The sequence below is a fragment of the Anas acuta genome, chromosome 6 (genome assembly GCF_963932015.1).
Source record: "Anas acuta chromosome 6, bAnaAcu1.1, whole genome shotgun sequence".
Classification (NCBI taxonomy): Eukaryota; Metazoa; Chordata; class Aves; order Anseriformes; family Anatidae; genus Anas; species Anas acuta.
Window position 1 is genome coordinate 1,807,827 of NC_088984.1, and position 21,034 is coordinate 1,828,860.

Genomic DNA, 21,034 nt, shown 5'->3' on the forward strand with positions numbered 1-21,034 from the left:
ACTCCCTGACACCACGCTGTGTTTGGGTTGGTTTCGGACCAGCTCTCCTGGCACTAGGGGAGTGACAGCAGCGGCTGAGAGCAGCCTGCTCGTGGCACTGCTCCCCCCTGTGTGCCAAACACGCTGCCAGCCCTGCTCTGCCTCAAGGAATCAGCCCTCTGCCAACGCAGGGATGTGCCCAGCTCCACAGCCAGCTGTGCTGTGAATAACCTGCGCGCTGATGTGCTGAGTGACTGAGTCTTACCTGGGCAGCCCTGGAAATTATAGGGGAATTGTCCTCGGTTTTGTGTGTAAGCCATTTAAGGAGCACGCCAAGGAGACCTGCAGACCCAGCAGAGAGAAAATCAGGAGGCGATATCACCTGCAAGGAAAGGAGCTGCACCGAGCTAGCCAGGGGAGGGTTAAGGTCCTGCCATCTCCAAGGTCTGCATCCTCCTGCCAGAGGAGGTTTGAGGCAGGGACAGACTTTCCCTCAAAAAAAAAGGAAAAAGGGAAGAGAGAGACCCTTCCACAGTCAGTGGCAACATGGGAAGAAAAACAGGGCTATCCAAGACAAATATATCTGAGAAACTCTATAAAAGGAGCAGACAACAGCAAATCTTTTCCTCGTCTCCTCAAATGTTACAACAAACCCATAAAGCTGCTGCTGTGAGTGAGAAACACGGCGGGTATTAAATAATTCAGAGCAGCTCCATGCACTCGCAGGTTATTTACTGCTGGGGAATAATTGGCTTTTTTGTTTGTTTGCTTGTTTTACAGACCGTCAGCACATCCTGAGCAGCAGCTGAGGCGAAAAGCAATCTGCACACCCCCGCTGGTGATCACCCGGGCAGAGGGCAGCGCAGGCGCCCGCTCCTCCACGCCTGCATCTCGCAGCTCCGTTTTCCTGGATTTCCTCAGGAAACACAGATTGCAGAACTCTGCCCTAAATACTGGCATTTAATACACAGCCTGTCCATTTAATACCCAGCGGGTTTTTTTTTTTCCTAAGCATCTGTCCCTCATGAAGCCGAAGGATTGGCTGTAACTTTGGTGGATTTGGAGCTCTAATATTCTTAAGTTAAAAGGAAAATAACACTCTAATTACAGCTGGAAGGCAGGCTCTCCAGCCTACATTCTCAGAGAGAAAATCTCGTTTGGTCTGCTGAGGGGTGACTGACTTGGGGAATTTTCTTCTGGCCACCCCACACAGCCTGCACATTGCTGTCACGTTACCAAATCCTGCACAATTCTTGCATTTTGTAAGCATTTTGGTGCTCTATCTGAACGGCACAGCGCCTTGCTTCCCATCAGGATTTCTCCCCAAAGTGGTTATTAAACTTGACCTGGGAGAATGTGAGACTGCCTCCCCTTGTCTTTACTTGGAAGCAGTTAATTGATTAGCTGTCAATTAGCATCAAAGGATGGTCTCCATTGTACTCGACCCTTCCACCGCATTTGCAGGATGGTGAGAAGAAAGGGAATACATGAACAAAGCTCTGTGTTGTTTCTGTTATGCATAAATACTGCTAACGGAGCTTATTAAATCTCACTCGAGGTTTTACTGGCTTCTTGATTCATAAATTAATAAAAATCACTTGACATTAACAAGAACAGCTTTTGAGGATTCAGCACATGAAGGTTGGTAACTCCGTGTCTGTGGCCGTGAGGCAGCTCTAAGGAAAGGTGAAGTTCAAATACGAGATGATCAAGACCCTATTTGCAATGTGTCTCATCGGCTCGCTGCCAGCCCACACCAGGTTGCACTGAACTCGGGTGTGACGAACACACCAGCAGATGGACTCGAACAGGACAGCTAGAAATTGTGGCTGTGTTATTTACACTAACATTCCTCTAGAAAGAAATCTCTGCTAACTGCTCCCGAGCATTAAATGCCCTTGGGCTGTGCACACAGATCGCCCTCCAGCAGAATCCTCTTTGTCCTTTTTCACCACCAAACAGCACGGGGTGTGTGAGCACCACGCACATCTCCCCAGCACCCGTTACGGAGCAGCAGGGGACTTGGTGCTGCACCTGCCCTACGCTTGTAGCAGAAAAACCTTTCTATCCAAGGCCTTGGCTTTTGCTTTCTCGTTAAGAGTTGGAGCAGTGTATTTCGAGGAGAAGCCAAAACGCTGTCTGCCACGGCCACCCAGTCACTACGGGCAGCCTGAGAGCTCACCAGGTACAGGAAATTTCTCATCACCAGAAACCTGTGCTCCAGGATTTAAACACCATGAAGCCAATCTTTATGCACCCCGTGCTGACCGCAGATGCTCCGCTGCAGTGGGATGTCATTTCTGAGCTCTCCATGCTGCGCACCAAGGAACGCTTGCATTGGCTTTTAGACTGCTTTAACATCAGAAAAAAAACAACATAGGACATAAAAACTTAAATATGTTTTCCAGATGATTTAATGAGTAAGTAAAAAAGCGGTAAAAACCTCTACAGATCCTAAGTGGTGTACAACTGAGACTCCAAGCAGAATGGCTGTGCATGTAGCGTACCCTCCACGCAACGTGGGGCTGCCACAGGCTCTGGGAGACCTTCAGAAGAGATGTTACATACTGATGTGCAAGTTTTATACTCCCGTGTAGTCTGAGGTTGAGCATGTAACAGAAAGTACGTAAGGAATTGTAAAATGCTCTCCAAAGATGTCTGCTCTGGGAGGTTTTTAGTATGGTTGTTGCTTTCCCTAAGGCAAAATAAACCATCTTTTCATTTTCCAGGAGCTCATCTATAATGTGCTGCATTCGGAAATAAACAGATGCTTTAAGGAAGTAACACCATAAACAAAAAGGAGTTGGTTTTGCTTCTAAATTTTCAATTAAATTTGCACTTCCGATGACGTGACAGTCACCATCACTCAGCTAAGGACACCACTTATTACTCTGTCCCTCCTGTCAGACCATCCACAGATGCTCGTAACTGTGACAAGCAGCGACTATTTCAGTAAAGCCGCTATTTAGGGTCTATCTGAGGCTGAACATTCAACCCAAAACTTTCAATTCCTTACCAAAAAGAGCCAGGCTAAGAAAACTCAGTAGTTTTACCCGCGTTAGAAGCGCTCTGGGGTTAGCAAAAGGCACAGCCCTAACACACAGACGATGCCTGCTCCTGCCAGCTCACCCCGTGCCCGTGAGCCCTGGAGGCTGCTGCTTCGAGCAGGGCTGCAAATGAAGCCCAGTTTGGTCCTGCTGCTCCCAACGGGGTAGGAGAGAGGACATCTGCCTCTCATTGCGCTGCCCAGCAGCTCGCCATCTGTAAGAAAGAGGCTTGGTTGCAAGCTCATCGGTTCGAACTTCGCTTTTTTTTTTTTTTGTATATAATTTATGTAGAAAATGCATTGCTTCAGTGTATTTCAAAGCGTTGACTGTGTGCATTTCTAGGATGAATCTTCTCTAATTTAAGAACGCAGTGTGTTGTAGATTAAAACTAACAAAAGGCAGACCAAATTCTGCCCTCAACTGCCTCGGTGAAGTTCTTTGAGAGAACTACGGGTATTAATTTCATTTTATGCATCCAGACAAGTGAACAAAAACCATTTGTCCACTCCCGTAACTCAAAGAACTACCACACTTACCGGGAAGACTGTGTTTTGACCGAGCAGGAGGAGCAGAGATCACCTCTGGAGTGCATCAACTCCTCATAAATTTGTCAGATTAGGACAACAGATTAGATTTGCACCTACACACACATAATCACCAGCAGCCCTTGTCGATCTAGGTACAAAGATTTCTTACAAGGTAGTGCCTTTTGCTGCTGTCACCCCGGCCCCCAGCACAGCCAGGCAGCAAAACTTTAAACAAAGTGTAAGCCCAATTCCTATCCCCCCCCAAGATGCCTTTGTATCACTCTCGGAGTGGGAGAGCCTTTAATGTCACTGGAATCAGGCCCCACGACCGTAATGAAAAGCATCTTTCAGAAACATCAGCGGCATTCAAATTAAAAGCAATGCCCAGCAGATGTTACAAACAAGCCACACATCTCAGACGGCAAAAACCATCGGAGCAGGGGAGTGACATGCGCTTCAAGGGATCTCCCTGTTTACACAAGGAGTGCTGGCATACACACAGCCTCCAGGCAATCCAAACAAAAAAAAAATCCCAAGCAAAGCTCACTTGTGTGTCAGGGCACCTGTACAGCGTGAGATGTCGGTGAGCAGAAGGCAAAGCCACAGCGGTGAGGAGCGCAGGCACGGTGTGCCCGGGGCCAGGCAAACCGGGGGTGCGTGGGGGTCTCTGTCCCAGCTCCCGATGCTCTGCACTAAACAAGATTAAATTAAATAAATGGCACCAAGCCCTCTCCTTCCTGCAGACGGGATGCTGTGGGGGAAACCCTCAAAAACCACAAGGTTTTGACCCCAGTGGTGCAGTCCCAGCAAGAAGAGGAGAGATCTGGGGGCTGAGCGCCTCGTGCCTCACCAGCATGACCACATCCCGTCCCTGCACGCAGAGGGCATTCCTCTGACTCACAGGACGTGTGCTGGCTCATGGCAGTCCTACGAGGCTTTATCTCGCCCTCCCGCCCCCAGCGCCACCAGGCACGGGAGGACACGGGTGGCTGAGAAGCGAAGCCCAAGCCCGCGGGACACGGAGCCCGCAGCCCTCCAGGTGACCTCCTCCTCCCCGGCGAGGGAGCAGGCCACATCGTAAAAAGGAACGGGCTCTCTTTCATTTCTTACGAGCTGCAGCACTTGGTGACATTTTCCAGAGACCGGAATACAACATAAAAAGAAAAAAAAAAAAAAAAAAAAGAAGAAAAAAATGGCACCACAGTTACCTGAGATCTGCAAGACTTCATACTGAGCAAAGAGGAGCTATGAGGTGGGTGTGTGCCTCCCAGGCTGCCACGCTCCCAAAAGCCCTCTTTTAAACCTTTCCCGTCAGGATGAATTTGTGTTAAACGTTGTCAAATTGCCCTCCTGCTGCTCAGCAGCCCCGCAGGCAGGATCCCTGCCCCCAGCTCGCCCACTGCCCAGACCCTACAAACACAAACATCTCAGCCGTGCTCCCTCACACAGGGCGCTCCCTCATGGCATGTTGGTATTCCTTCAGCCGCATTCCCTCCCACAAAGCCAGAAATGCCTTCGAGATAATTCGGGGGAGACTGCTAAGGCAGTTCCTTAGAGTCTGAAGCTCCCCGTTGATGTGACAGCTCCTCCTGCAGTGCCGTGAGGAGCCCTCCATGTTCCCAACAGCCGTGCTCGAGGTGCCAGGGCGCGGCCTGGCTCCTCCTGACTCCTCCGTGCACTCGTGGAAGTACTAAAATCCACTTCAGGATCCCACATGGGCAGTGAATAACGCTTGATAACGCTTGCACCCCTCCAAGGCCTCTCCTGCCCCCTGTGCAGGCGGGTGGGCAGGCACAAAGGCCGCCTCAGCAGGTGACGGACAGCAAAGGCACTGCCCGGTGCCTGAAGATGCCACATGGCTGAAGGCCTGGTGATGAGGCAGACACGAAACCTCCCGATCTGTGCTTCCAGAAGCCTCAGGGCTGCACTGTGGCAGGAGAGCCACGCAAGCACCAAGCCGCGCTCTCTGCCACGCGCAGCCTCTGAGACATCCCCACTGAGGGACCCGCGCAGACACATCCGAGGATGGAGCCTGGCCAGGAAAATCCATAAATCTACTGATCTGCTCTGTTTTAACCACCGCCTAAATCCTCAGTATTACGCCGCACCAGCATCCATCTCCCGTGAGGAAAGGCAGTGTTGCACACCGAAAATTGCGAGCGAGGGATTAAGAAAAGTAGCAGGCTCTCCGAACTGCATGAGGGGGAGGCAGCCCGCAGCCAGGCCCCGGGCACCTCGAGCAGCAGCAACTTGTAAAGCAAAATTAGGCCACTACTAAAAGCTGGAGACTGCAGCTTCTACAGGGATGTGTCCGTGGAGGCAACACGACGCAGCACAAGGTCAACCAGACGAACAGCCCGGCAGGATAAGGGCGGCCACGCTCAAGGCCTTACCCTGTGTTTTGGCTACCCCGATTTCCATGTCAGCAGAAGACGCCCTGCTTTGCAGCACTATCTCTGTGAGAAAAGCTCTGGCTGCAGTAAACAGGCCCCGAACGCCTTGCGAGATGCCGGCCCCGCTGGGATGAGCAGCCTGCAGCACACAGCGCGGGCACCGCTGGGGCAGGGCTGCCTCAGGACGGGGCTTTCCTCCGAGCAATTCCTCACCTGAGCATTCCTGAAAACGGAATAAATCTAAAGAGGGATTTTTGTCAGTGCTCAGAGGGGAAGGTTTTCTGTTTTGCCTGTCTTTTCTGAGGCGTATGTTTCAGCACAGCAGCAGAAACTGGGGGAACATACCCACGCAAGCCTGTAGGATAATCTTAGCAGTATTACACCAGGTCTCTGGCTCAACACAGACACCTCCGCGTGCTTATTTATGTGTACTCCCTGCGTGGTTTCAACACAAGAGCTGTGTTTTGTACCAGAAACACGAGGAATACTCTGCCTCCATGGGTTACCACACCTCGAGGATCCTGGAGCCCCTGAGAGCAACCTGGTTTTAATGGAGAATTAATTCACTGAACACCTTGCAGGCACATCAGCATAATTTTCTCTCCACTGGCTAAACAGAACAGCGAATTCACCTTTGACAAAGATCCTCCTTCAGAAACAAACGTTAGCAAAAACAAATAAACAGCTTTGAGCTTTCTAAGTACAAGTCCTTTTCTTTCCCGGCTGTACATCTTCTTGCCTCTTCGAGCCGTGCAAGTCCCGTGCCAGCGACGAACTTCACGCTTGACCAGCCTTTGGCTCCCTCCTGTTTGTGGCTATCTGAGCTGCTCATCTTAACAGAAAACGCGGCGTGCTCTCCATCCACCGACTGCCAGTTGTAATCGGGGCTGTATCTGAGGATGCAGGAGCAGTATCAGCATGTGAAAACTGCGAGCTGGTTTTCCTGCCCTGCTCTGTGAACAACAAAGTCATTTGCATCACCCTTGCTGACCAAGGATCCTGCTGCTGCTGAGCCCAGAAGGACACAGCTCATGTAAATTCTTGCACAAGTCCTGTTATATTTTAATTGAAGCACTTCACCTGCTGCCAAAATCCTCCTCAGGACAGAGGAAGCCCACCTGCACAGCGGGCTGAGCAGCAGGCTGGGGTTAGAGGTGCTCACAGCTGTGTTTCGGGCAGGATTTCTGCTGGTCCCGCAGCAAGCAGTGGCAGGACAGCCGCGACTCATCCAGAAGCACCGTGGTGGGCTCACTGCATGGGACACCTCGCTTGGAAGGGAGGGCAATCAGGCACGTACGTGAGCATGGAAACCTTCACAGGTGCTGGTCTATTTTAATTAATACAAGGGTTAAATTGGGCTTCCTAAATTGCTCTTCTCCCGTTTTCCAGCCATTGGATCCCAACCAGCTGAATTTCTTGCTTTTCATGAACACATTCAGCACAGCAAACATGCACACAGAAATCACCCTTGAATACCTATTCCAGGCATTACAGTTTCTCATATAAAAGTACATTTTCAAAAGAAAAAGAAAAGCACCTTCCCCCAGTGTTTCGAGTACGCCGTTCATGCACTCAGACATCTCCAGATTAAAGAAGAAATTTGTCTTTCTTCTACTGATAGAAAACGCAGAACTAATTCCCAAGTCAAGATGATTCCTTAGACCCTCACGACCTCCTTTCATCTTCCTTTTCTTTCCTTTACCAAGACCCAGCACAGCTTTGATAGTGCCTCTGCTCGGTGCTGGCACCACTGCATCAACCTGCTCTGCCCCAGGGAGCTGCCTGGGGATGAACGTAGCTCCTCCTCACACCCTAATCCAAACCCACAGCTCGGCCAGTTCTGAAATACGGCTTGTTGGCATCAGAAAAGCACATTTCACTTCATACACACGTACATACACACAGGGGGACCAAAACAGACACCTCACCTGCAGAATACAGCGGAAAATGAAGAATGGGAGCAGGAGGTGAGAAGCAAACAAAACCTCAGGAGATGATAAAAGGAGATTTGTAAATACATCAAAGAGAAAAGATGCCCTAAAATGCCAGAAAATAAACAAACTAAAGCGCTGCTCTTCGACTTCTGGGTAGCTAAGGGAGACAAATGAAAGGCTTTAAAGGGAAGCTCATATGGGTCTGCAAAGGTGACTTCAAAGAGCCAAATGCCAGCTGCCAGGTCCCAAATCACCACGCTAGCTGGAGAGGCACAGCGGGCTTCCCAATGTGTCCAACACATGTTCACGGGGGGAGGCAGCGAGGATTTCCATTTCATTTTCCCGCTGGTTACAGCAAGCGCTGGGCAGTTGGGAGACATTTACTTCTAATCTCTCTCCTGCTGCTCAGTTTTGGGGGCTCGTGACAGTTCCAGCTTTATTTTTCAAGATGATGATGATGGTAACTCTCACCCCGTGTCTTCCCACTGCGGCACAGCAAGGCTTGGAGAAAGAGCCACAGGTGAAAAATGCTGCAAAGCACAAAGCTCGTGTTTTATTTAACAAAAAGAACAACGTGCATTTACCGCACTTGGATATTCATTTAGATGATCAAGAGAACAGGCGTTTGTACTTGAAGCTCGGAAGGGAGCAGAGCTGCGTTTTCACAGCTCCACGCCCCCTTGCCGCGCGCGGGGAGAGGCTCGCTGCAGGGATGTGACAACCCCCAGACTAGTTCACTGCAAGGCGACACGATTTTTAGAGAAACCAGATTTGCGACAGCTCCTCGGAGTGATCCATAAGCTAGATGTGAGCACAGAGGGATTGACATTATTACCAAATTCTTCCTGGCCTAACCCGCAGCCCACGTTACCAACCATCATTACGCCACACTTGCTCCCTCAGCCTCCCTGAAGAGCTTTGGTAGCTGTGCCATCGAGCAGCACCTCGTGCAAACGCACCGACAGATAATTCTCACTCCGTTTGTAGGGGATGACATGCCCCACGATGCTCAATATAGGACGGACTGGGGATGCCTGCTTTAGGGCCAGCTCCCCTCTGAAGTTCGCGCTGCTCCAGATGCCCCCTGGCCACCACGTCCCGTTTCGGTGCCCGGTGTCCTGCCTGGCTCCGAGGGCGCAACGCGGCTACCGACAGGGCAGCGCTGGGTTTTGATGGCCGGGCACAGACAAACTGTGGGGATCTACCACAGCAGCACGAGGCTGCAGCTCCGCAGAGGCTCCCGTACACACACACAGCATCAAAGCTCCCTCTGGGCCACACCGCGAGTTCAATATTTGTGATAGCAGCTCGTTTCATCTCCCGCATTTGCGAGGCTCGCGGAGCCGGGCAGAAAGCCCTTTGAAGCACTCCCAACCGCACTAAATTATTGGGAATGTTTGTCCGAAAAGCGCTCAGCATGCTCCACGGGGCCATCCCCATCCCTCCCAGGCCTCTGAGGAGGGAGGCAGGACGGCAGGAGTAGGAGAGGGACGTGCCAGAACATCGGATGGGTGAACAACCAGAATTTCTGGATTCAACCATTTGCTTCTTCGCGTTAATTACTGGCTTCTGAAAGACTTCAGAAACGTTGCCAATTTGTGCAACCCTCTATTCTTTGCTTTTGGCCTCCACTATACAGTCATTTTGGAGACAAACAAGTAACAGATGTACAATCTATATTCTCCCCAAGTCCTTTTATAGTAAAATGACTTCTGGCCAGATAATGTGTATTTAAAAAGAAGAAAAGAAAAAAAAGAAAACAACAACAACAATTCCTGTGCTTTCAGATATCTCCCACAACACCCAAACACGCCCCAGAAGGACTGAGACTTCTTCCCAACCTCCTGGAGGCCTCCACCATCTCCCAGTGGGACCGATTTCTGTCCTCGGCCAGCCTCTGCGTGGGGGAGAGCGGCCAAAGCAGAGCACTGCGCTGAGTCCCACCACCTCCATGACAGCCTGGCGGCGGTGGCTGGGGCATCTTCCTATGAATGCTTCCAAAAACAAAGCAGAAAAGCACAGCAGAAGGGTGTCCAAGAGCACAGCCATCGGTGACAGTGCTCCCAGCTGAATCCCAGCCCCAATTGGCACCGGGCAGCCCTGGTACGTGGACAGGCAGCTGGCGGGGTGCTGATAAGGGTGTCCCCGCGTGCCTCCCCGTGCTCCAGCTGCAGGACGGCCGGGCAGGCGCTGTGCCAGCCCTGCAGTCACCCCGGAGAGCTGCAAGGCAGAGTCCTGGGGGTCCACGCAGCGCACGGCGCTCCTCTGAAGGCCATTCAGCGCCGACACAATGCGGCTATTGTGCTGCCTTCTGAATATCCTCCCCAAATATATGTTTAAAGATGCACAGCTACAGAAGACAAGCACTTGTTTTGTCAGAGATCCCACGGCAGATTGAAAACCAACACGCAGCTAATTTCTCCAGCATGTTAGTTACGACAGAGCGCGGGCGAGTTATACATTATCCGAGCCTTTATGCAAGGAAGCGGCGGGGCAAGGCAGGAAGGCGCTATTTTAGGAGGAGACGGTGCCTGGGACAAATTAATGCTTGCCTTCTTCAACACACCACGCGTTCTGCTGTGCATCGAGAGCTAGAGCACTAGAAAGCCGATGATCGAGGCCGAAACAACCAGGGTGAGGGAAACCAGGCTCAGTTAAACCAGGGCAGCCCGTCACGTAGCTGCCTGCACACCCCGGAGCTAAAACCCTGCTCGTTTTGCCATGCTGACCCCTCAGAATTGAAATGAGCAGGGCCGGAGACTGGGAAATGCCTTTTTTTCCAGCAGCACCAGCTGAAGGTGTTTCTAGCGGAGAAGCAGGCTGAGGTGATGCTGGAGCTCTGAAGCGCTCGAGGCTCGGGCTGGATTTCTTTCTAGCACGATTATAAATCATGTTGAAGGAGCTGGTGTCACTTGTTTCCCATCCCAAATTCCCAGATGGACTCTCCCAAACAAACAAAGAGGAAAACAAACAATAATTCATCTCGGCTTGTCTAAAATGTGGCCACACATCACTCGCTGCAGCAGCCTTCCCCCAGCGAGAGCAGCTGCCTCGCAGCCCTGGCCGGGATGCGCCTTTCTCCCTCTTCCTCTCAGGAAGCAGGACGTGTGCTTTTGCTTCCCAGCTGGTTTTGAGGCTCAGCCCTTACCCACCAAAGCAAACGACCTTCACCTCCGGCACCCTTCCTTACTCCCAAGGAACCAGCGAGCAGTTGCCCCGCTTGCTGCTCCCCCCCACGGCTCCCTGCACCAGCGAGCGCCGCGGTCCCCACCATAATGCGCTCCATTCACACGCCTGAGACAGCCCAGATGCTTAAAAATAAACTGCTGCTGAAGAGCGTGGCTGAATTAGCATGTTTTGCATAATTAATTTCATTGTGCTGTGGAGAGCCCTTCAGCTCGTGCTGGGCGCGGGGTCGGGCCGGCAGCTGGGGCGCGGGCAGCGCTGGGTGCCAGCACCCCACCGGGCTGCCACCACGCCGGCTTCACGGGAAGCCCACCTTGAAAAAGCACAGCAAAGGCCCTGCCGTGTGTTAAATCGCTTCAAATTTGCTGTTTCTGTGATTTAAGAGCGTTGTTTGGGAGCTCCCATTCAGCAACTTGATCTCAAAGCGGCTGCTCCAAGCACAGCACCACCACACGCCGCAGCACGGCAAGAAAGAAAAGCAAAACTGAAATCGATCGTGGGGACCTTCCCATTTCTCAAAAAGGAGCAAACAATAGGTTGGATTCATTCTTGTTTCTCTGAGCTGGATGCAACAGCACTGAGAAATGGGCAGAAACGCTGACAGCCCAAGATTAAAAACGTATTTGGGGGAACTTTGCTTTGGGGGAATTTTGCGTCCGGTAACACTCCAATGAGCAAACAAAGGATCAGAAAGTGAAGGTCAAAACTTGGTTTCACTTTAGGATACACTCGAGGCTACAAATAACAATGGGGAAAAAAAAAGAAAGGAAAAAAAAAAAGCAATTCCTGGAGGGTCACTCACCCCCTCGGAGTAAGAGCTGGCTGACTCAGACGACAGATTTACGCCACCTTCCTGGGAAAAATATTTTATTCAGCAGGTGGAAGCCTGGAAGGGGGAGCAGAGGACAGGCAGGACATGGCACAGACATCCCGCTGCAGCCCTGCACGAGGGCACCGGGGCTGCCCCAGCACCAGGAACACGCTGCCCTCCTGCTAAACAGCCACACGGGCAAAAAGCAGGGCTGGCAGTCAGCGTGCATACCTCCAGGCAGCTGGTTTGCTTTACAGAAGAGCTGGGCTCTTTACAAAGTTTCTTGAATAATTTACAACCTTTGTCAAAAATCCTGGAGAAATGAGAGGTTCCACCAGCTCTGAACTGGCTGGGGTTATTCTGAACAAATACGTGGGGGAAATCTGGCGTTTGCCTCGGTGATTTTGCTGGATTTGCTGTTCAGGAATGTTTCTGTAGGCTTTAATTCTGTTTACTCAGCACGGAAAGGTAAAGCATCTTGAAGGGTAAAAAAGCATCCTGAAGGGTAAAAAAGCATCCTGAAGGGTAAAGCACACCTGAAACACAGCGACAAGGGCAGCACGTGGCTCTCACCTGGTGCCTGGAGGTGACGAACCCGCTGTTGTCCTCCTGCACACATCCATCCCTCCTGCCCACCCCACTCCGTCCCCACGCCCCCCGCGCGCTGCAGTCACCACCAAGTGACACACGCAGCCTGACAGAATGGGTTCAGAGCTCCGGCACAGCAGCCCAACAAATTAAGGCAATTATTTTACACGGAAATTCGGCACACACAAGAACATCGGCACACGCATCCGTTCTCGAAGCCTTGCAGGTTCCCAGGCACTGAGTTGATTTCAGGAATGCTGAACACCCACTGGGCTGCCCTCGTGGCTCAGACGCCCAACAAAAACAAACCACCCAGCTCTACACAAATATTCCCCTGCGATACCTGGGCAGAACAGCTTGGAAATGCCGTTTACGAGGCAGCCTGACAGATGTTGTACCGTGCAGCAGTTGTCTGCTCCGTGAATTTAACCCGTCACAAACAGCTATTTTTAAACGTGACTTATTCGGTTGTTTCTTCGGGGAAAAGGTATCACTGCTCGAAGCGTTTAAATGAGATCCCGAGGACAGAGCCCAGAGGCAGGGATCTGTCAGACAGAAGGCAACACAACAGGGCTCTCCAATTTCTGAAATTTCAGTAAACTCCTTTTCCCGAATGGTGCTCCTAAAGCTAATTTAGCGCCTCTCAGCTTCCATCCCATGGCTTTCAGATCCCATAAAAACAAGGCAAACTTCGCCTGGTACAGGAGTAGGGCATCTCAATTGAAGTTCATCCTTGGAGAGTTATGCTAAATTTGGGAACCACACCAAGGACACCGGTGCCCCGCCAGCCCCACCCAAATGGCAGGACCCAAAGAGCACCTTGCAGACCCCCCCTGCAACAAGGCCACGTCCCTTTTCGTGATCTGCAGCCCCTAAGCTGTACACATTACAAAACAATGCATGCTGCATTTGATAGAGGATTAGGAAAAAGAATGGAAAACAGCTGGGAACCGTTACAGGCTCTCACCCCCAGCTCACGAATTCCTCAGCAATAGACACCGCGCTGCTCCCTCGCCCCGTGTGGAAAACGATGCTCGGCCCAAATCCCTGGTGAAGGAGGGGAATTAGAAGAGGTGTTGACCAGCAGAGCCCCGTCAGCGGGGACTTTCCAGGCTGGTCCCATGTCCCCGGAGGCAGAGCAGAGCAGAAAGCAGCCCCGTGCCCTCCCTCCATGCCCCCAGCCCCTCCAACCACCCCTCCGTCCCGCGGGAGTGGGCACAGCGAGCTCTGTGAAACCAACCAGTGCTCGGTGGGGGTAAGAGGATATTTCCTGCTAACCTCCCCGCAGATATGTAATCCGGCAGTCACATTATGTCAATCACAGCTCATTAGGCAACGATTTGCCCTGCCAGCTCCGTCCCGGCCGCTTCCTCCCAACCACGTGTCGTTTGCAAACACGCAGCCCCGCTAGGGGTTCAGAGGAGACCACCCTGCTGCCAGAGCTGCTGCTGCTGCGATGGGGAGCCTGGCTCCTGCCCCGGTGCCTCCCAGCTCACCACATCACCCAGCGTGTCCACGGACACGTAGGGCACTCACACACGCTGAACAACGGCTTCCCAGTCGATAAATTAGGGTTAGAGACCAGCTTTTGGGATTTACGCGCATGTCCCCCGTGTGTCTGTAGGAGAAAGATGGGAGAAAAAGAATCCGAGGCAGCTGAAGAGGAAGGTGGAGCACGGTGAGGGACTGACCCAGCCCACCCTCAGCAATGCCCGTGGCACTGTCACTGCTGAAGGAACACGTCAGCACCGTTAGATTGGAGAGCTTCGCTGACAAACAGTGACCCGGAGCGCTTCTCCCATCACCTCCTGCAATTTAGGCGCCTCAAACCTCAAAGCGTGAGGCTAACCAAGGAGGCAATAAGATGACTGTGTGTGACTGAAGCAGCCAAACTGCTACAGCAGAGACCTGCCACAAAACGACGGCTGCTAACGACCCAGCAGACACAAGGCAGCGCACACGTGTACCATCTCCAGGCGCCCTGCTGCTCGTCCACCCGCCGCACAGACCACAGAGCTACTGGAGAAGATTAGGGCAGCATGTTCCAAGTGGAAAAAATAAGACAGCAGTCAACGTTACAGCACTTATGGTAAAAATGTGACCATCCTGCACGCTCTTCATGGACATGCACGTGGCTCGGAGGGCAGCACCACGAGCGTGGCAAAGCAGGGACCTTCCCCTCACGGCCCCAGGGTTTATGCACGAACAGAGACCGCCTGCTCAGCGTGATGATCGTGTACCTGCAGGCAGCTTCATCGGCGTCAAAAGTGGTCTTGGAAACTTCATTAGCAGTAATAAAATCAGGACTGCCAGCAAAGCCCTTCGGGATCCCATCGGTGCGCGAGGAATGGTTATGCCAGGCTAAGTTCTTAAACCGGAGTGCCGAGAAGGTGAGCTCCAGTTCCAGGAAGTTCAGCATCTCTTTCTTCATACTCATCTCCTGACTAATCCCCTCTCCCTACAGAAATCTCTGGTTTTCCCCAGTCTGCCATTCCTTTCTCATTAATCTCGGCTATTTCACGGCCTGCCCAATGCTGGGGTTTAACCAGTGCCACAGCCATCTCCCCCTCCGCGCTGCAGAGAAAACAAAATAATAACAGCCTTGGAGTTTATCCTTCCACAAACCGGTCAGATATTTCCTGGAAGCTGCAGCAAACCCCAGCCATCCCTCGCTGGTTTCGAGAGCAGGCTAAAGGCAGTTCTCAGCTTGCCGTGCCAGCAGCGGCCCTCCAGCCCCATCTTGCAGCTCCTCCTGCCAGGAGCCGAGCCGGGACCCGACAGAGCGATCCCACAGCGTTTGCAGTGCCACGGCTCCCTCCAGCACAGCAGTGACCGCTCCTCCGAGCCTGAACTTGAGCCCACCTCCTGCAAACAGATGCCACCCGCTCCTTGCGAGTGCTTTAAGAAATCACAAGCTTGGTGCTGCTATCTCCCGTTTTCCTGCTCCATGTGTCTCTGTGGCACTCTGCTGCTTCTCCTTTGCACCGTCCCGGTCGGCAGGTCCCCAATTTTTCCTCCTGCTGGCTGTACACGAGGGTTAAGCCGGGCTCCCCGGGGCAGGACGCGCTGAAGCAGGGCTTGGGGGCTGCAGGCGCGGGGCGAGAGCAGGCGTTTTCCAGTAAACCTCGTCATCGCTCAGCATTTGGCTCGTCGGCGGGGGGTTCCCAGCTGAATAGGCTGATTCTTCCCTCAGACACCATAATCTAATTGGGTCTGAGCAGGACGAAACCCGCGCACATAGCAGGCAGCGCCCACCCCGAGCAGCGGCACCGGGGGGCTGCGTGTCCCTGTCCCCATCACAGGACCCTCTGAGGCAGCTTTTGTGGGGCGTGACGGGCTCGGGGGGTACCACACACACACATTTACACCCCTTTTGCTGCCCAGCTCCTGCTTTCAACCCAAAAGCGAGTTAAGCCCCGGAGCCCCGGGTGCAGGGCCGTGGAGCTGGGTGCAGGGCGCCCTTTGTGCTCCCCAGGTGCAGCCTTCACCCAGAGGAACCCAAACCACAGCCCAAACCCTCAATGTGGCTCACCACAACCCCGGGGGGGGCTCCGGCACCCCCCCCACCCCCCGCTCCCCTCCCAGCCTCCCTGCCTCCCCCCTTCCCTTTCCTTCTTTCCCCTTCCCCTTCTCTCCCTCCCCGCCCCCGGCCGGCCGCGGGCAGACAATGGGGCTCACCAGCACGACGGCGAAGCGCTCCTCCAGCTCTCCGGGCTCGGGCATGGGCAGCTTGAGGGGCGCACTGTGTGCCCGCAGCTCCGGCTGCTGCGCGTCCACGCTCCCCGCGTTGCCCATGGCGGCGGCGGCCCCGCCGGCCCCTCCGCGCTGCCTCCGCGCTCCGCCGCCGCCGCCGCCGAGCCAGGCGGGCTGGGCGCCCCGCGGTCGCCCTCTAGCACCGCCGGCGGAACGCCATGGCTCGCCGCCCTCGTCCTCGCCCTCCCCCCGGGGCGGGCTCGCTCCGGCTCCGGCTCCGGCTGCGGCTCCTGCTCCTCCGGCCCCGGCTCCCCCGCATGCCGCCCCGCACACAGCCCCGCTCCGCTCCGCCCCCGGCCCGCGGCGCGCTGGGACTCGTAGTCCCGCCGAGACCCCTCAGCCCGCCCCGCCGCCCCCGGCATCCATCTTACCTCACAAGGGCGGGCCCGCGGGGGTCGCCTCACGCGGCCGTGGGTTGGGGTGTCCTGACAGGAGTTGGGGTGCTCTGACAGGAGTTGGGGTGCCCAGACATGGTTTGGGGCGCCCTGACAGGAGTTGGGGTGTCCTGACAGGAGTTGAGGTGTCCTGACAGGAGTTGGGGTGACCTGACTGGAATTGGGGCACCCAGACATGGTTTGGGGTGCCCTGACAGGACTTGGGGTGTCCTGACAGGAATTGGGGTTCCCTGACAGGAGTTGGGGCACCCAGCCGTGGTTTGGGACACTCAGAAATGGTTTGGGGTGCCCTGACAGGAGTTGGGGCATCCAGACATGGTTTGGGGCACCCAGACATGGTTTGAGGTGCCCAGAAATGATTTGGGGCACCCAGAAGTGTTTTGGGGTGCTCTGACAGGGGTTGGGGCACCCAGACATGGTTTGGGGCACCCAGACGTGGTTTGAGGTGCCTAGACATGGTTTGGGGTGCTTAGGATTGGGCTTAGGATTGCCCTGACAGGAGTTGGGACACCCAGACATGTTCTGGGGCACCAAGACATGTTTTGGGGCACCCAGACGTGGTTTGGGGTGCCCAGAAATGGTTTGGGGTGCCCTAACAGGAGTTGGGGTGCCCTGACAGGAGCTGGGGTGAAGATGCCACCCGAGCTGTGTTTGCTCAGAGCCACACAAGCTGTGTAAGCAATTTGCAGGGAGTCCTCCTGGGGCAGCCTCGCTTTCCGGCCCCGCAGACCAGGTTTGGGTTTTGTGAAGGTGGGGTGTGAATAAATCCCAGAGCTCAAGGTGGCACTGCCTAAACAAACCCATAAACACATCAGTGTTGCCTCAGCATCACCCCGCAGACCGCCCTTGTCCCCTGTGCATCAAAGCCACTCTCTCGCCAGATGTTGTCTTGACTTTTTTTACCATTTCCTGTAAACTCTGGACCAAAAAGATCACAATGGTCAAGCCCAGACCCCATTAACCCTTGGGGCTTGCTCTCCTTTCACCCCGCAGCATTACAAGCACCAGCCAAGAGGCAAGGAGCCTGCCGTGGGTTAGGAGAACTCCGCACCTTGGCCATGATGGCACTGACCCACTTGGTGACCCTGCTGCATCGCACTGATGCTGTTTTATCCTCCACCTGAGGCCTGATTCCTTCCCTGCCACCCACCTGGCAATCCGCATCCCTGTTTTATATTAGTGTGCGATTGCCCTTCCAAAAAGGAATGAATTTCACCGAGCCTCACGGTCACGAGGGCACGCTCGCTGCCTCCTGGCCCGTTCTTGCTTTAGCGTTGCAGAGGGGTTTGCATCAGCACCCCTTTGGTGCACGGTGCCGTGCCAGCTCGCAATTACCAATAAAATTGGAAACATCATTAAAGGCTCTCAGCCATTCCGTGCGAAGTTCTGCATCTCTGCTGCCAGCTCGTTCAGGAAAGGCAGTGAATCTCCTCAATCAAATTACGCAGGGATTCACCAGCGCTCTCACCTGGCAGGCAGCAGTAAACATACCGGTGTGCTCCGCAAAGGGGTTTGGCCAGACCCATCAATTTCTGCTGGGATACGGGATATTTCTGGCTTTGCCTGGTAGGAGTTGGTAACTATCCACGCGGAGATTCATCCGGGGGGAAAGAAAAGCAAGAAAACATGCATGAATATTCAGCAAGAGGAGAGCGCGGCACGATTGGAAACGTTCTTGTCCAACAGACAAGAATTTCTTAAAACTGCTAACACCCTAAAATGCTTACAATATCCTTCATAAACTATTTTTTTTTTAATCTGTAGGCTGTCCTTTATTTAATTAAGCTTCTCAAGAGCCCTGTGAGATAAGGGAGAATCAGAGTACCGCAGAGGAGGGCTGGGGGTCAGGGTGCAGGGTGATGCAGACCACCTGTAGCCACGGGTGCTGGGTTTGCCCAGCTGCAGACCTGCCCATGCTGCAGAGCACTCCCAGCTGCAAAGCAGGACCATGAGAATTTTTTTCAGAATTAGGGGAAATCATCTCAGCATTATTTAATCCCTCTGGATGAGGGAAAGCATTCAGGGGACCGGGAGCTGCTGCTAGCCATGCATACCTGGGGAAGGTGAGGATAACGGCAGGTCCGACTGGATTCCTTGGCTGAGGCGGAGGCAAGGAGCCAGGGGCTGTCCTGCAGCCAGCTCAGCTCCCACTCACGCTATAAAGCACACTCGGTTCAAAACCAGACCGGCGAAAGTTTTAATGAAAATCACCATCCATGCGCACGGCGACTGCTTACTGTGAACGCAGCGTGCACAAAGGGAAGGAGTTCTTTTAAGAGAACAAAATGAGTTTTGAACAATTTGCTGCAGTCCGTCGCTGGGGTGCCAACATTTGCAAGCATTAAAATCAGCGCGGCGGCGTTGCTGAATAAAAAGCTCTTTAGCTGGCTCATGCTTAAACTAAATAAATTACTCTGGGATAAAAAAAATAATTAACAAGACCTCAGTTTTGCAATTATTTATTTAAACCAGCCACACCATTTCTAGTTTCCAGAGCTCATCCCAGGCGTCCGAGCTGTTCAGGCAGGGTGATGCCAGCAGGGTGCCCCTGGCCGAGCCGGGGTTAATGGCCACACCAGCTCCACAAGGGCTCTGAGCCATAATTACATGTGGAATTTCACTGGGGAATGGGACAAATACTTCCCAGCCTTTACCGAAGCCATCCTATAGCTCTGTCATCAAGACCTCTGTGTCAAAACAAAGCTGCAAGTTTGGGTTCAAGCCTTTCTTAAATTCCTCTGAACTACTGGCCTAGGATCATTTTATGAAGCCTCGTTTTCCCCAGTGCTCAGCATTTCCTGATAGATCCTGAGCTGACATTTCTGTGCAGTCCCAGACGATTTGATTTAGCGCTTTTGAAGCTGGCGGGTCAGTGTCAGGCTTTAATAAATAGCTGGGTACGAGCTCAGCAGTGGCAGAGGTGGTGTTCATTCATAATAAAGATGTGCTGCGAGCGTAAACCCCATCGTGAGCTGAGCGTGCACATAAGAAGAGATTATTGATGGCAGCACAGGAACAGCTGACCTTGCCTGGAAGACTACAGAGGACTTCTTCTATAATAAATGGGAAAAAAAAAAAAAAAAAAAAAAAAGGATTCTGAGAATAGCCTTTTCAAGGAAAATCATTTTCTGCAGTGATACCCTGATGATAGGAGATCAGGGACTTGAGTGATAGTCTTTATCCTTGTGCACATCAGCTGTTGAAGAGGAGGAGGTTTCACTGGGGATGCCGTGTTTCACCCAGCACCACGTATCTGCTCATCTCCCTCACTGCCTGGTAGCCTTGTATTTATTGAGATTTCCTCCTGCTACCAGCAGCCTGCCTTATCTAGCCCCAGCAGCCTGCAGAAATAAGGTGTAAAATAATGGGCCGGCCCGTTGGGCTGAGCAGCATCGCAGGCTATCTCTGCAGGGCGCATGTTTTGTTCGAAAATCAATTAAACACAAATCTGCAAGCCACCTGGAACCCAAAAAGGCTGCAGTCACTCTGAAGGGCCAGGAATTGGGTTATTGGCTTTGACTCTGATTTCCTCCTCGCAGCTACGCCCTGCTGTAGCGGTGCTGACGGCCTTGGACTTGGGGAGATGAGAGGCAGTCCCGACAGCAGCAAGCTCCAGACACTGCATCCCCGCATCCATGGGCACGGGGACCTGCAGCCGCTCAGCCCAAGAGCGGCTGGCACGAGGATTTTGCATCTCTCTTCTGACCCTTTATTTATTTCTTAGAAATCTTCCGGCTCGCTCACCGAGGCCAGGCTGCGTGCGCGGCAGAGCCGGCGGGGACGCGGCGGTGAGAGCTCTCTCTAGAGCCCGGAGAGTGCAACTCTCAGCAGGAATCTGAGCGCGTGCGTTCGCAGAGGAGCCGCAGTCATGGCAAACACCCCAAATGCTGCTTCTGCCGCTTTATTGAGCCCTATTTCTGCAGGTGAGGCAGCGCTGGTTCGGCACAGCCGCGACCGCTCGCTGAGAGCAAAGCTGCTGGGCACAGCCTGGGGTATTTTTAGCAAAGCTCTCATCCTCCTGCTTCCCAAAGCAGCCAGTCTGGGGAAAAACGTGGTTCCGGGAAGCAGCATGAGCATTTGGTCCGTGGGATGGAGCGCGGAGAGCGTCTGCTGTGAGACGTGTCCCCGGGAGATGTCCTGCCAAACACGGGGTGCTTGCTCATCTGCCACCAGGATCCTGATAAATGGAGGCGATTTATGGCTGAATTTTTCCACGCACCGGGTACAGATTTGCAGGGTGTGCTCTCCCAGTCCCCCGCTGGCACACCACCCCCGCACCCTGCCTCCCCAGCCCCTCCTGCACCCACCGGGGGCTGCAGCATCACCCAGAGCCGAGCAGGGAGAGGCTCCCCGGGACAGCAGCAGCCCCCAAATGGGGGCAGAGCTCCCCGCACGCCCCCAGCCCCCAGCCACGGGCAGGA

General features: G+C 53.5%; 1 protein-coding gene across 5 annotated transcripts in view; it reads right to left on the reverse strand.

Annotated features, from left to right (window-relative positions):
* The window catches only part of FMNL2 (formin like 2), a 102,723-nt gene extending 86,228 nt beyond the window's left edge, over positions 1 to 16,495 (reverse strand). For 4 of the 5 annotated variants that reach the window (XM_068686917.1, XM_068686920.1, XM_068686918.1 and 1 more), the window contains exon 1: positions 16,144 to 16,494. In XM_068686917.1, coding sequence (XP_068543018.1) covers positions 16,144 to 16,260 — 117 coding nt within the window. In that variant the 5' untranslated portion in view covers positions 16,261 to 16,494. Of the gene's footprint in view, positions 1 to 16,143 lie in introns of all 5 variants that reach the window. The other variant, XM_068686916.1, reaches the window with a different exon arrangement.
* Positions 16,496 to 21,034: the final 4,539 nt, after the last annotated feature.